This window comes from Egretta garzetta, unplaced genomic scaffold (assembly GCF_000687185.1).
Source record: "Egretta garzetta isolate BGI_Z169 unplaced genomic scaffold, ASM68718v1 scaffold329, whole genome shotgun sequence".
In the NCBI taxonomy this organism is placed as follows: domain Eukaryota; kingdom Metazoa; phylum Chordata; class Aves; order Pelecaniformes; family Ardeidae; genus Egretta; species Egretta garzetta.
In genome coordinates, this window is record NW_009269999.1 from 4808342 (window position 1) to 4823217 (window position 14876).

Consider the following 14876-nt stretch of genomic DNA (forward strand, 5'->3'; position numbering starts at 1 on the left):
AGACACAAAAACTTAAGTGACACATTAAATCACCAAAAATGCTGGGAATCCAGAAACCTCAGAATAAAGTCTTGTAAGCAACTTTCTTTTCTTTGGATGCATACACAACTCCAACTAAATAGTACGAATATGGCAAATTATTACTATTATAAATGATGTTGTTGAGTACTTACTAACCTTTCTCACCTGCTTATATTTTTAACCTTCAAAGCTGAACAGAATGTTTTGATTTTTTTTAAAAATTGGGAGGCAAAAATATTCTGCTATTGGGACTCTGTGTGCTGAATCACAAACTTCCTAAAATAAATAGAACAAAAATAAGCACAAAAGGAAAGGGGAAGAAAACAAACTGTTGCCTTCATAATCGTTTACTCACTCAACAACTTACAGAATACACAGTACTATAGGAACCCTTGTCTGACTTCTCCTGCACATTCTCTTCAATCATTTGATAATGAGTATCTCTGAAAATACAGTCTTTTGCTTAAATGTAAACTTCTAGCATTTTAAGTGTTGCTCTAACTACAGGGAACTAGTTAAATGTAGCCTCATTAAATCAAATTTATGGTAATGCCATCCAAATGAAGTAGCAGTCATCACTATTCACAATCATTCAGCTAAATTATTTCCTAGGGAGCTGTCCCAAAATAATGCAGCTGTCACTGTTCAACATGTACCAGAAAGAAAACTATATGGTACTTTTATTCTTCACCCAAAAAAAGTTACAGCTATGTTCCAGATAGTTCTTTTTGGCATGGAGTTGGGGGGCAGTTTTTTGTTTATTTTTTAATACAGTTATATCATGTATAGATGTGTATATAGTATATGTATAATTTCAGACTGTGGACTGCTTTGGATTGCATACTCACAGTCAGCCCTGTACTTTTCAAAATCCTGAAACCCACACTAAAAAATAAGTCAAGTTGACTTCCAAATGTGGAGTCACAGACATACTCCAGTTTTTGATCATTACTTGCAACAGTCATTCAAGACGGGTGATATTTTGATCTTTAGAAGGGCTCCAAAAGCTTATGTCTAGCTTACAGGCATGTAGGCAAGAGATTGCATCCTCAGGTTTTTTCAGACAGAAGAATGACATTAAAAAGGAAAAGAGAGAGGGTAGTAATTGTATATGGAATGACCTATCTCAAAGACTGTAACTACTCATGAGAAAGAATACCTTTGAAGAGTTGGCTAGGTTTCCACCCCAACTTTGGGCAATGTTGCACACATTGAGAATCACCAATCCTTTGGGTTTGAATCTTTTATATGAAAGATGGTAATAGCATACATCTGGAGATAAATGATCATCCATAAACACATATAGGCACTAAACCATCCTATCCACAGTTTCTTACTACAGTGTAATCTTCACTGATTTGGGAGGTGGTGGCGTGTGTTTTAGAAAACCACCTTCAAAGAAACAAAAGTTGTCATAGAGTAAGAGACAAAGTGGTGTCAAAGATCAAAACCAGATTATAAAAAGGAGAGAAATGGCAAATACACAGAGAAATGGCCTCTAGTTATCTTAGTGGGACTAGTACTTTCATGCATGAAACATGGAAGAATTGCTAAAAGGCAAAGCTGCTGAATTAAATGCCTATGAAGTTTTAAATTAGTCAAGTTTAGAGAAGAATGTCATGAATTCCGGAAAAAACTAACCAAAGTAAGCATGGCCCATGACAAATGAAATTTTGTATTTGTAACTAAATTTAAAGTAAGCATAGTGGAAGAAAAAATACTCAAATTTCAAAAATCAGCTGAATTAAAAATCTTGGGCAACATTTTCAATAGCTCCACAATGACATGAACTCAAGGGAGACCCATTATTAGCTAAGTAATACCTTAGACTGCAGAAGAAACAAGAAAAGAAAAAGAAAAACCAAACATGTTTTGGTCCTATATATAGATACATAGAATATATTGTCTATTGTTATTTGCCAACTAGTGGATGCTCACTTCTAATAGCCTAGCGAAGAATTAGTGCTAAGGGAAGACATCAGGAAGAAAAATTGAAGGTTTTATAAAATCTCACACATGAAGAATTATTGAAATTTTTAGGTATGTTTAGCCTGAAAAGAGATTAATAAACAGAAACACTGTAAGCATATGAAAGAAAGAATAGTGTAGTGAGAGAAAGCTCATCAAATACTTCTCTGAGAGAAGACTCATCACATATTTCTATTTCACATTTAATGCCACAAAAACTGAGCATCCAATACAGCTAAAATGTTTCAACTAACCGAAAAGACATATAAACAATGTAATATTTTCTTCATATAACACCCAAATAATTTTTAATGTGTTGCTGCATATTTGCTAAACCCAAACACTTAGTGCTATTCTTGATGACCTGCACAGTTATAACACTAAAAATATCAGCATTTATCAAAGCAAGAATCACATTTTTTGGCAAATACGTATCACCATTCTTCAACTTAAACCTCAAAGACAATCATAAAGGAAACACATACCCCTTTTGTATTGTTTCTAGATACTTCCATGTGAAATGGTCATATAGAATTTGATGTGCAGCAGTAATAAATTGATATGTTTCTAATTTCTATAACCTACAAGTGACAATTTATTAAAACCAAAACCCAAATTTATTTCCTCTGTAATATAGAAAAATACTAGAACCTGAAAAAAAGAAAGGAAAAAAGGAGGGAAATATACTAATTTTCTTACGTGTTTCACAGTGTTATAGGATGAATCCATAGTAACTAATTTTATATTTTAAATGCATAAATACGAAAAAAGGCTCAGTTCTTCCCATAACAGAAGTTTTATTACTGATTCCTTTTTAAAAAAATCATGTTAGACCTAATTCTAATTCTGAACCTAATGCCACAACTTTCTGTAGATCACCTGCTCATGCTCATCATCAGGTTTCCTTCTCAAGATAACAAGGATGAAGACAGTTACCTTTCTTGGAAGTGCCTTAGGATATAATACACTTTCCAAACGGCTTTAACTAGCTGTGCTACAAATATGAAATATTAGGATTCTATACACGTTGTGAATTGAAACTGGTTTCATTCTTAATGTTGTTTCTATTTTTTTTTTAAATAAGAATACGTTATTCTATAGAGAGAAAGCCCTTTATCATAAACTATACACATCTAAATAAATTTTAGAAGGAGCTAACTGGGATCCCAGGTCTTTGCTCAGGAAGTAAATATATTTCAAATTCACTAGAAAACAATGTAAGCATTGATTTAATGCTTCAATTTTGAGCTTCTGTCCTCCAAAACTCCTATAACTTTTGTTATTCACTGTACATACTTGGAGGTACTAGTCTTGAACTAAGACCCAAACACCGTAAAACGTACAATAGGAAGACAATCACTCTTCAGAAACATACATGCTTATGTAAGACAACAAATGGATAGAATCATAGACTCATTAAGGTTGGAAAAGACCTCTAAGATCATCAAGTCCAACCATCAACCTACTAAAGTGCCACATCTACACATTTTTTAAACAATATTCCTGATACAAGCCAGGATGCTACTGGCCTTCTTGGCCACCTAGGCACACTGCTGGGTCATATTCAGCTGGCTATCGACCAACACCCCCAGCATCTCTTTCCCAAGCCTGTAGCATTGCATGGGGTTGTTGTGACCCAAGTGCAGGACCCAGCACTTGGCCTTGTTGAACCTCATACAATTGGCATTTGGCCCATCAATCCAGCCTGTCCATGTCCCTCTGTAGAGCCTTCCTACCCTCAAGCAGATCAACACTCCCAAGATCAACTGGGTGTCATCTTCATACTTATTGAGGGTGCACTCAATCCCCTCACCCAGAGCAATGATAAAGATGTTAAACAGAACTGGCCCCAATGCTGAGCCCTGCCGAACACTGCTTGTGACCAGCCACCAACTGGATTTAACCCAATTCACTACCACCCTTTGGAATCGGCCATCCAGCCAGATTTTACCCAGCAAAGAATATATCTGTCTAAGCCATGAGTAGCCAGCTTCTCTGGGAGAATGCTGTGGGAGATGGTGTCAAAGGCTTTATTGAAGTCCAGTATGAAGTTCTTTACTAAAGTCCAGTCTCATACAGAGAAAGAAGAGAAAAGGGTAGAGAAAGGCCACATTTATCAGCATGAAAAGTAGTTACAGTACACCATTGCCAAACAGTGACATCAAAAATGAAAGAATGAGGAACAGTTCTCAAGAAGGAGTTGAAGGAAGACAATAGAGTGATGTCTCCTGCATATTCTACAGTGGTTTTTTTCCTCAGAAGGGTGCCTTTTGTTATTTAACAAGCAACAAATACATAGCTTGGTCATAGAAGAGAAGGTTCCAATAGCTGAACTGTGAAATAATAAAAATCTGATAAACAAACTCAGCTGTTTACGTCGAGAAAAGGTCAGACATTACAGGTGACTATAACACAGTCAGTGAGGTGCACACATGCAAGGAAAACCAAACCAAACACAAAGAAAACAGACTACATCAAATATCTTTTTGTTCACTATATAAATAGCTGCATGCATTCATACATGAATAGAAGTCCCAAAACCTTCAGATCAAGGTTTTTTTTTAAGTTTTATAGACACACGCAAGCACATATATTAAAAAGGCTTTATGCACTCACAAATATGAGCATCTATGAGAAGTCTCACATAACTGTTGAAACAGCCTAGGACTGGACAATATAATATACAAGCACTTCCATTTTGCATACTCATATTTTTTAAAATGGGCTGCTTGTTCAGAAGTTTTATAAAGAGACTTCGTGGAGTCTTTTTTTTAACACTGTGTGAACATATGTATGCATTCTGATACTCTAAAGAATCAGAAATAGAAATCAGAGACTTATCTTCTGTAATAAAACAAAGGTAAGTACAGCCCATAGAAAACCATGAATCCAAAAACCAAACAAAAAATCCAACAAAAAACCCCAAACCTAAAGATTTGCTTGAAATACTATCATTACATATACATATAAAATAATATTTGAAACAAATGTTCTAGTTTCTTTTGGATGTAATTCATTCATATACAAACCATGACCAGGTTGGATGGGGCTCTGAGCAACCTGATCAAGTTAAGGGTGTCCCTGCTCACTGCAGGGGGGTTGGACTAGATGATCTCTAAAGGTCCCTTCCAAGCCAAAACATTCTATGATTCTATGAAGCATTCACTTAAAACTGTCATGTAATTATTCTATTAGATGGGTATACCTAAGTGGTATATATGCATTAAAAAAAAAAGTTTACCTTGATTTAAAAGCTCTATGCTCTTACCTGTAGATAAGTTATTCTCCTCTGCACCAAATCTGTTAGATCTTTGGCCTCTTTTTCTCGCCAGTCTCCTGCTCCATCTGTTTGACTGAGGTAGTACAAGTCGGTCATTATTGACCTGTAAACAACAATGGAAAGCAATCTTAAAAATACGGGAAACCTTTTAACATTACTAAATTGGAGGATTAGAAATCAAAGACAAATTAAGCAGATATCTCAATTATAGCCTCAAAACTAGTTTCTTCACACCACCTCCCACCCCACAATCCAAACAGTAGCTAAGAAACACTGACTGTCCTCCATTTAACATATATTCCATATGCATGAGTAATTATAGCATTAAACAGGAGATGGGTTAGAAAAACTGCTATAAAGCATTTGTTTCTGGTATGTGCTAAAGGAAACTAAAAAGAAAGAATAGTTCCATGCTAGATAGATTATCCAGTGGCCCCAGATGAAAGTGCAATAGTGATTCCTACAGCAGCTTCTTTTATAATGCATTGTTACTTTGCCTCCTACAATCATTTTACTATGCCTGTAGAGAATATAATATTACAAATGGCTTTAGCACAGTACAACAGTAATTCTTCTATATTTATTAGTGAAAACTAACTACAGAATATTATCACAAGGTTTAGTAAACAGTATTTTCTATGGCATGTAGCTCCTTCTGACTCTGAAACAAGGAAGCATTCTGCCTGCTTAGAATGTGTGCATATTACTAATACTTAAATGGAAAAAAAATGCAAAATAAGAAATTCAGAACAGACTCACAGCCATATTAGAAGTCTAGACTATAAAACGTTAGTTCTGAGACACTATCAAATATTAAATTGAGGTTGTGTAAAGATCCTCGTCTTAGGGTTATCACATTTCAGTGGCCAAATAAGAGGATAAAGAACTCTGTGTCATGAGAAGGAAAATGGTATATGACATTTATTTTCTTTGATTAGCCAGGAATTTTGTGAGAAACAGCCCAAACAGTAACACCCAGGAAAAGATTTTATGTGTGTGTGTGTGGCTTTTGGGAGGAAATACAAAACTAGAGGCAAACTATTCAAAATATTTGTAAAGCCATTAATGGCTATTCTACAAGTAGCAGGTAGCCCAACTCAGAACCAATAATTTCACAGTTGACTGAGAATATTTAAAGTTGCTAAACATTCTCCATAGCAATGCTACAGTTTTAAGTTTTAATCACTTTTCTGAATTCTTTTATCTGAACTTCAGATCTTGCAATTTATTGCCTGAAATTCTCGATAAGTCACAATTTTGATCACTAGGAGGACATGCAACAAAACAAAGGTAGAGAAATATGGGAGGTGACAAAAAAAGAGTGTGAGGGGAAGACAAGCATATTTCCTAACAACCCTTGAAGTGGTCTTGTCAGAGAAGTAACACAAAACAACACTGTTGGCAGCACTTGTTACTACTGGAACCACAAACCTAGTTAGCTACGACTATCCCTTATAAATAAGCTCAGCAAGTGAAAGTGGAGCAGACGACATATCTCCATTAGGCAATTATTTCCAATGACACAATATTTAAGCAGTAAGTATTGAGATAAATCAAATTGGGACAGAGCTATTTTTATCAGCAGAGTTATCGGACAATCTTCTCTCACTAATAACTGCGTTTATGGATCGGCATGTTTCCTTTCTCATACAGTCATTCTGTTTTTTATACCCATGCTTCTACACAGGATAACTATGACACTGACTTACTATATCATCTGTTGTTGCTGTATTAAACATTACACCCAAATTATTCAGCAGCAGTAATGTTCACCTTCTGTCAATCAATCGCAAGTACCATATTTACATTCTAATCTCAAACTATATAAACTGGATTTTCTTTACAAGGAAACTGAGCTTGAAATACCCTACTCTGGCTTTGTATGAAAAATAAACAATTTAAAGTATTATCAGGTAACTAGTTTTGAAACATTTTTAAAGATGCATAAAACTCATGAAAACACAATTAGAATAGAATCAATGATTCAGTAGATCTAGTACAATGGATTATATACAAATAACTGAACAAAGAGACTGCTTCTCTTAAATCGGAGAGGCTAGTAGGGAAATTAAAAAAGGAAACGCATGCATTTTCTTGGGAGTTTAAATATCTTTTTCTTCCCAAATAGGATGCAACCATGCTGAATGTTTAAAGAAAAAACATAAATTTGAGGTCTAAATATTGAAAAAAAAAAAAAAAAAAGTCTTGTGCTATCATTAAAAGCCACATTTAAAACAATTTTCAAATGCTCTCTTTCACTGGCCTTAAAAAAGTCTTTTCTATACTTGTGATGTAGGTAATCGGCATACTCTCCTTTTACTTTATAGAAATATATTTTATCAAATTTTGGCCTAAAATAACAGATCCTACCTAAAGAGTTTTCCCTCACAGCAGTTAAGTAATTTTTCCTATTTCTCAGGTAAAAAAGTTTTGTCCAAATTTTATTTTTTATATTGTTGGCCATGGTGACTATCAAAAAGCAAAGGCAGTAGGTAAGTTTAACTATATTTCACCTACAAGGCTGATTATTTATTTTCCATCATTTTTGAAGTAAGGGGAATGATGAGAGAGTCCTTACACAGCTGCAGTGACTCAACATTTAAAGGAAAGGCAGCTTTGCTCAGTACTAACCATAAAGAATATAAAATAATTTGTGGGAAATTTTATGCATACATGCAAGAGTTTTCAGATAGTATCCACAATCACCACAATTATTATTCTAAAACCCTGAAGTAAACCAGGAACTGAAAAATTCACAGGTGTTATCACACAGAAATGATTATAGGGTTGTGCAATTTTACCACACTTTCAGTCATGGACATCTTCCTTCTTCGATTGTTCCTGCTGTGAAATGTGCATTGTTTTAGGTTTACATCTGCTAGGTTCTTTTGAGTGTGATAGACCATCATGATGGCTTATTAATACAGATTTAGAAGAGACACAGACTAATACCATAGACCAGAGTCAGGCTCCATGTGAAGAGCTAAAAAGTAGATGGAACGGTGATCCATAAGCCCAAGATAGCAAGTGCAAACATAAGGTGAGCCTGAACAGGATTATTAGAGGCTATGGTGGGTGGTAAAATGGCAGAAAGACAATTTTAGACAGTGGTGCTGCAGATATTTAGTAAGTCAAACTTGGTCTTTCGTTGCATTACTAACCAACAATATCAGTTTGTTGTTATTTTTGTTTCATATCATAAATTAAATCTTGGAGCTGCTCTTAAAAGCATTTTCCTCCTCGAAAACAGAATGGAGTAAAGAATCTGGCTATGTATTTCATCTTCATTTGATTGTCACAAGTAAGGGGGGAGGGCGGGCATTTTTAACACATTTTTAAAGATCAGTGTAGACATTTATTCCAGCCATATGACAAAATTACATTTAAACCTCCTAGAAACTTTACATCAACAAATAAGAGCTCAAAGAAAAAAAAACTATGATATGTTCCACCAAAGTCAAAGGAAATAATGCGAAAATATGTCCAAACACTATGCATCAAGCCTTGGCCAGCTACCACAAAAGTCCCGATGACAGCTGTTCCCCAGGAGGAGAAGGAATGAAACTAACTCAGTAACAGCCACTTTTCCAACAACATAATGCCGACGCAGGAAACAACCATGACAACTACAGGATTAATCTGTTCTTTTTTGTTAACTCTATATCAAATAGTTTTTCCACTGTCAAGATGAAGTTACTCTCAACAACTCTCTTCGCTATGGCAACAACAAGAATACCATTACATATTCCACAATGCAGGAAACTCTGCATTGGGCTGCAGTGTTTCTTCAACAGAATCAGTAGTGAAATACTGGACAAAAACATCTGCCAAGACCATCATTCTTTGGGAGAAAATCTACACAACTTCTAGGACACAGCCAAGAAATAGTGATTAAGCCATCCAACAAGAGAAGCGCCGTCATATTAGTAGTAGAGCATTTGCATAACAGCACCAAGATTAACAAAGAACTCTCATACTACTTATCCAGAGTCACAGAAACTGTCTTTAAGTCTATCATCTCTTAAAAAGCAAGTCTTCCCTATGACACAACAGGCTTTCCTCACAGACAAAAAAAAAAAAATACTAGGCACTTCCCTTACAGAGCTATCTCATCAGCTGATCATTACCTGCCCCTTTATCTGCTTTCCCACATAAAGTGAGCATTACAAACTGTCTTACGTACTTATAATTAACACTAATCTTTCTAATCCAAATATTAGATTATAATATATAATAAAATATCTAGGATGTATGTTTATGTATATATGTAAATAAATACCAGCTTCATATGCAATGTTCCATTTATCTAAGATACATAGATAACAATTTTTTTTAAGACCTCTGTCAACAAAAGGGCAACTTGTTAAATCCCTTAAAGATAAAAAAAAAAATAATAATCTACAAATCCACATGTACTTCAAAAAAAATCCCCAGAGATAACAAAGAACCCCACCAAAAAGCTGTGATTCTTAGAGTGAATGAGAGCATCTGATTTGCTCATTCTAAATTTATGTTAAGTTCCTTTCAGGAGAAGGGACCAGATGGACTGTTTGGAGGGAAAAAGAGACCGCTCCATTCCTCAGGAGCTACTGTGCATCCTAAGGGAAAAGAACACCCCAGAGACAACAGTGCATCACAGGCCAAGGGATGCGTACACAAGGAGCTTGGAGTTTTCTTGCAACTCACACAGCAAGACTGAAAGATTAAAGGGAAAGAAGCAACAGCCTGACCTCAAAAGTGAAGGAACGAACATCCTTGGAACTACAAGCAACCAAGAAGAGCATTCTGCAGCAGAAGATAATTTTATTGCCTAAAGCTAATGTTGTAAATACAGCAAGAACACAGGCTGAATACTGCAGAAACATTTTTTTATCTATTTTCTCTTATGCAGTCACTTTGAATTTCCATATTGAAAAAAGAAAAATGTTTCATTTTAATAAAACCTAGTTTCTGGCTGCGTGGTTTTAGCTTAAATGACTTTAGTCTTCTTTGGGGACCTCAACACACAGGAAGGTCTACACTTATCTACTACTAAGACTCAACAGACTCCAGGATCTTCTGCGTCTGATAACCACCACATCAGCCTAGAGAATACTGTTATTCCACAAGAAAATTCTTATAAATTCTTATAAATGAAGAAAAAAAAAAAAAAAAAAAAAAAAAAAAAAGCAGCTGTGATTGCTTGCATCATATACAAACTTCTTCACTACCACAGTGGTTTCAGAATTCCACAGTCTGGCATTAGACTACTTTCTCCAGTTTTGGCACAGCTAGTTTAAAAAGTACATCAAGAATCAATGATCTGAAGTCCAAGAAATCCAAACAGAAATAACTTCTCTGGAGAACAAATATTTCTGAGTAGAGGAAACTATTGAAATAAACTTGTCCAGGGAAGGGGCAGCTTCTCTGTCAGTTGACCGCTTAACTGAAGTTAACTGAAGTCTTGCGGAAAATTCTGCTTCAGCCAAGCACTACTTTGGTTTCAGTCAAACATACATAATTGCACCCAGCAGAGAAATAATTGGATGAAATGTAATGGCCTATTTTATATAGATAATAACTCTCAATAATTGAATAGTCCCTTCTCACTTTAAACTCCATCAATCTGTGACAAACTGAGTTTTGGAATTGTGGAAGATTAAATTACAAATTTTAATGGACTAAATTATTTGCCTACATTAATAATCAAATTTATATTATTTTTAAACTATGTTTTAGATAATGTTTACATTATTTCCAAAGAATTGAAAAATTTTACTATTTTTTTTTTTTACTACAGTACTATTTTTGAAGGCTCGTGCTTTACTATTGATGTTCACACATGCAGATCTCAGCTTTTTTGGGAAAGAGATACTAGTTTAAGGTGGTATATTTAGTTAATTCAACTATTTTCTCATGACTGTTTACTAACAAGACACAAATTGCCATTGCAATCCTATCCTGCTGGGAGCAGAGAATAGACAGATTTTACTGAATTTTTAACACTTCCTGCATTAATTTTGTTCAGCATGAACAAAACTCATACAGAATTTTTTAGTATAATATAAAAGTTACTTCAACAGTATTGAGGCCAAAAGATCAACAACAACTGAAAATATAATTCCAACACATCTTTGAACAACGTAATAGTGACAGTGTAATTAAAGGTCATTTCTATATGAAATATTCTATTAAATTCTAATTACAAAAAGAAGTGACTTTTCAGAATGACAATTAGTCCTGATATTAAGATATTACCAATTTAAAAGTAATTCCAACTGTATAGTATCTCAATGATCAATATAACTCATATTCTACTATTTATGAAAGGCACAATCAGATACCTAAAATACGGGTTTTTTAATGGTTTTGTTATATGCACAAGCATGCACATACGTGCATATATAGATAGATACAACTGAAAAGCAACAACTGGCATCCAGGACCCAGGTCTTCTGATTAAAAAAAATAAAAATATGTCAAGTTAAAGGGTCATACTCTAAAGCTGTAGTGATATAAGCTGGATACATACTTTACATCCCATGAAATACAAGTAATAACTTTATGTTCATGCTTCAGGCATGGTATTTTAGCCCACATAGCAGTAACTTACCCTAAGAGATTTTAAAGCAGTGTATCAGTACTTTTCTTAACTCAGTCCATAATCCTGACAACATATGTACAGAATCAACAAATACAAGTACCTTTCCTGATGACCCAAATCAGACAGAAATTCATCAATGCGTCTTTGCAGTTCACTTCCTTCTAGATTTTTCAACTTCTTCAATTCACTCTGGAGGAAAAACCAAAGTTCCTTAGCCCCATTTTCAATCCTCCTCCTCAGTATTTCATGGTCTCTTCCAAGGCCTCCTATTAAAAAAAAAAAAAAAAAAAAAAAAAAAAGCATACTAGCAGCAGCACTTGTAGCTCAATTATTTCTTAAGAAACTAATAGACTTGTGATACTGAATACCAAAACTTGCTTTAGAAGTAAAAGAAAACTTATCTACCAACCGTCTCCTGTCCTCTTCTTATAGTTTTCTATCTGTTCTTTGGCCTTTAAAAGTTGCTCCTCTAAAGCATGTACCTTTCCTGCAGCTGGTCCCTGATCAATGGGACCATCTGGTATCCTAGGATATAGAAAACAAAGAAATTATATGATTTATAAATATAATTGTTATTTGATAAAATATTTGCATTAACAATTCAGCTCTCTTCCCATTTTTGTTCCATCCTGTTTTACTAATAAGACTTGGCATTTTCTCAAAGCCAGAAGAAATTAAACATATTAACATGAAGATTTTAAAACTTCAATCTCATAGGAGAAAAACAGTGCCTTACTCAACTGTAGGACACAGATGCAACCTGGTGTTGAACTGTGCTGTTTACAAGACTTCCAGTCATTGACAAAACCAATCCCAGGCTCTACTTCTGAAACTAGTATTTGCAGAAGCTTAACACATTTCCTGTGAGAAAGTGGAAAACCATGACCATTTGTTGGACTGACTCAAACACAAGCAAAGCCTAATTGAGGGATGTGCCTTCACAAGACTCAAGTTCTGGCTATTTTTTATATTCACACATGAAATACATTCTGGTCTTGAATGCTGGCCATATATTCTTAGAGCACCAGAGCTACAGCACTGGAACTCCATGTTTAAGTTAAGTTTTCCTGCATATTGGCACAAGATGATTTTAATGTATTTTCTGGACTCATAAAAAGAACCTAGTTTCTTAAATGTACCATCATGATAATTTTTTATGCCAACTCTGGCATTCTAAACTGCTGGTCACCTAAAACAACACTAGAAACTGTAGCCTCCATTTGTGAAATCTCTGCTGTGTGAGCACAGAAGTATGGAAATATGTATCCTGAAATCTATGAGCCATAAATCAGCCTTGAGGGTATTACTGAGGTTTGCTCATCATCTCAAATCAAATCAACACATTAATAAACTGAAATTATTTAACTATAGAAATTAGATGCTATCTTCTATTTGCCTCACAAATTAAAAATGAATGCAGGGAAAATAAAAACCCCTTTCATCTCTAGAGAAATTACACTTCTGGTGGATCCAAGGGTTAAAAATTATTCCACCTTTTATAGGACTTTTATAAGAGCTAACCCTGAAAAGGAAAAAAGGAAGCAGATGTATAAGGAAAAGTCTTGAGAACTATGAAGAATACAGAATTCTTGCAGAACACGAAGATGATTCTCCATTCATAATGGAATATGAGCATAAAAGGAAGGAATATTCTCTTCACACACACAGACTTTCAAGGTACAATATGGGAAGACCCCTTCCCAGATGAAAGATGCCTCTAGCATAGAGAAAGTAATGGTTAGAGGGAGTATCTTCACCCTAAACCAGAAAGGACAGCATTCTAAAGATCCTACGGAGATGTCATTAACTTTAATGTGTCTCAGATCTGGATAATTGAATACCAATAAAAATTTAGGAACTGATGAAAAGTCTATTTTCACTGGAACATTTGAAAGGAATAAACATCTAATGTGAGCATCAGAAAGGGAACAAGCATGACAGAAGTGAGGAAAATATTCTAATCTTCAGGATGTGCACTCCCTAAACATACTCCCTCTGTATGTGCAATCCATTTGTAAATTTGTTTCTGCAACAAATGCACAGAATTATATAACTGAGATACGGTACTGTATTGCCATGTACAAGACACTACAAACAAACCTTTAAAAGGCATATTGAAACATATTTCAGCTCTTGCACTAGTTTAAAACCACAAGGTTGAAATGTATTTGTTATCTGTTAAGTTGGTACCACAGTTTGGATTGCTGACAGGACAACTTACCACAAAATTACCAGGAAAAATTGAATGGCTTATCTTGTATAAGTCTTATTCTCTAAAGGCAGAATTTGTGAAGAACAGTAAGGTAAAATGATACAAAACCATCACCATAGGAAATCTTTGGACAGCCCACACATCCTCTGAACACAAGGGAAGTCTGTTAAAGTAGCAACTACAGAATCCTACAGAAGGATGGTTGTGGGTGATATGAAAGCAGCACAATAATTCTGATCATTTGATATAATTAAGATTTTTAAAAAAGGAAAGTACGTGCCATTTAACACTCAAGTTTCTTTGGCATACTGCAATAAAAATTTTTACTATACTTAGGTTGCTAGATATAAAGAGCTAAGATGGGGCGGTGGGGGCATTCTCCTAAGCTAGTTGTTTGGACTTCTAAAATTACATCATTTAGGATAAAACTAATATAACTTATTCTTTTTGCAGTTTTGTCTCTACATCTGTTACCTCAGATTTGGAATTGCTGTCTTCCTCACTTTCATCCAGTCTCAAAATTAAGGAAAAGGTTCTTCTCTGCAACCAGCACAGCTTGCTTGTAACTGCCCTCTACAAGTACATCAACTGAGTTGGAAATAAGGCAACATTTGAGGGAGAAGTGTTTTAAATAAAATCCTTATCTATACTCATGGCATCATCTATGCAGATAACTTCTAGCACAGATTATCCTAGGAATAATGCGTACTTATGAATAAGAATTCCTGTTGAAAAACCATATACATAAGTTTTCATACCAAAGTAAGTCCTGACAACTGATGTGCTCCTTAAAATTTGAGAAGTGAATTTCA

At 34.8% G+C, this 14876-nt stretch overlaps 1 protein-coding gene across 1 annotated transcript in view; it reads right to left on the bottom strand.

Moving 5' to 3' along the window:
• The window catches only part of FUT8 (fucosyltransferase 8), a 112123-nt gene that overhangs the window by 49144 nt on the left and 48103 nt on the right, over window positions 1-14876 (bottom strand). The window contains 3 exon segments of the mRNA XM_009647563.2: window positions 5258-5372; window positions 11953-12118; window positions 12262-12377. Of these exon segments, the coding sequence (XP_009645858.1) occupies window positions 5258-5372; window positions 11953-12118; window positions 12262-12377 (397 nt within the window).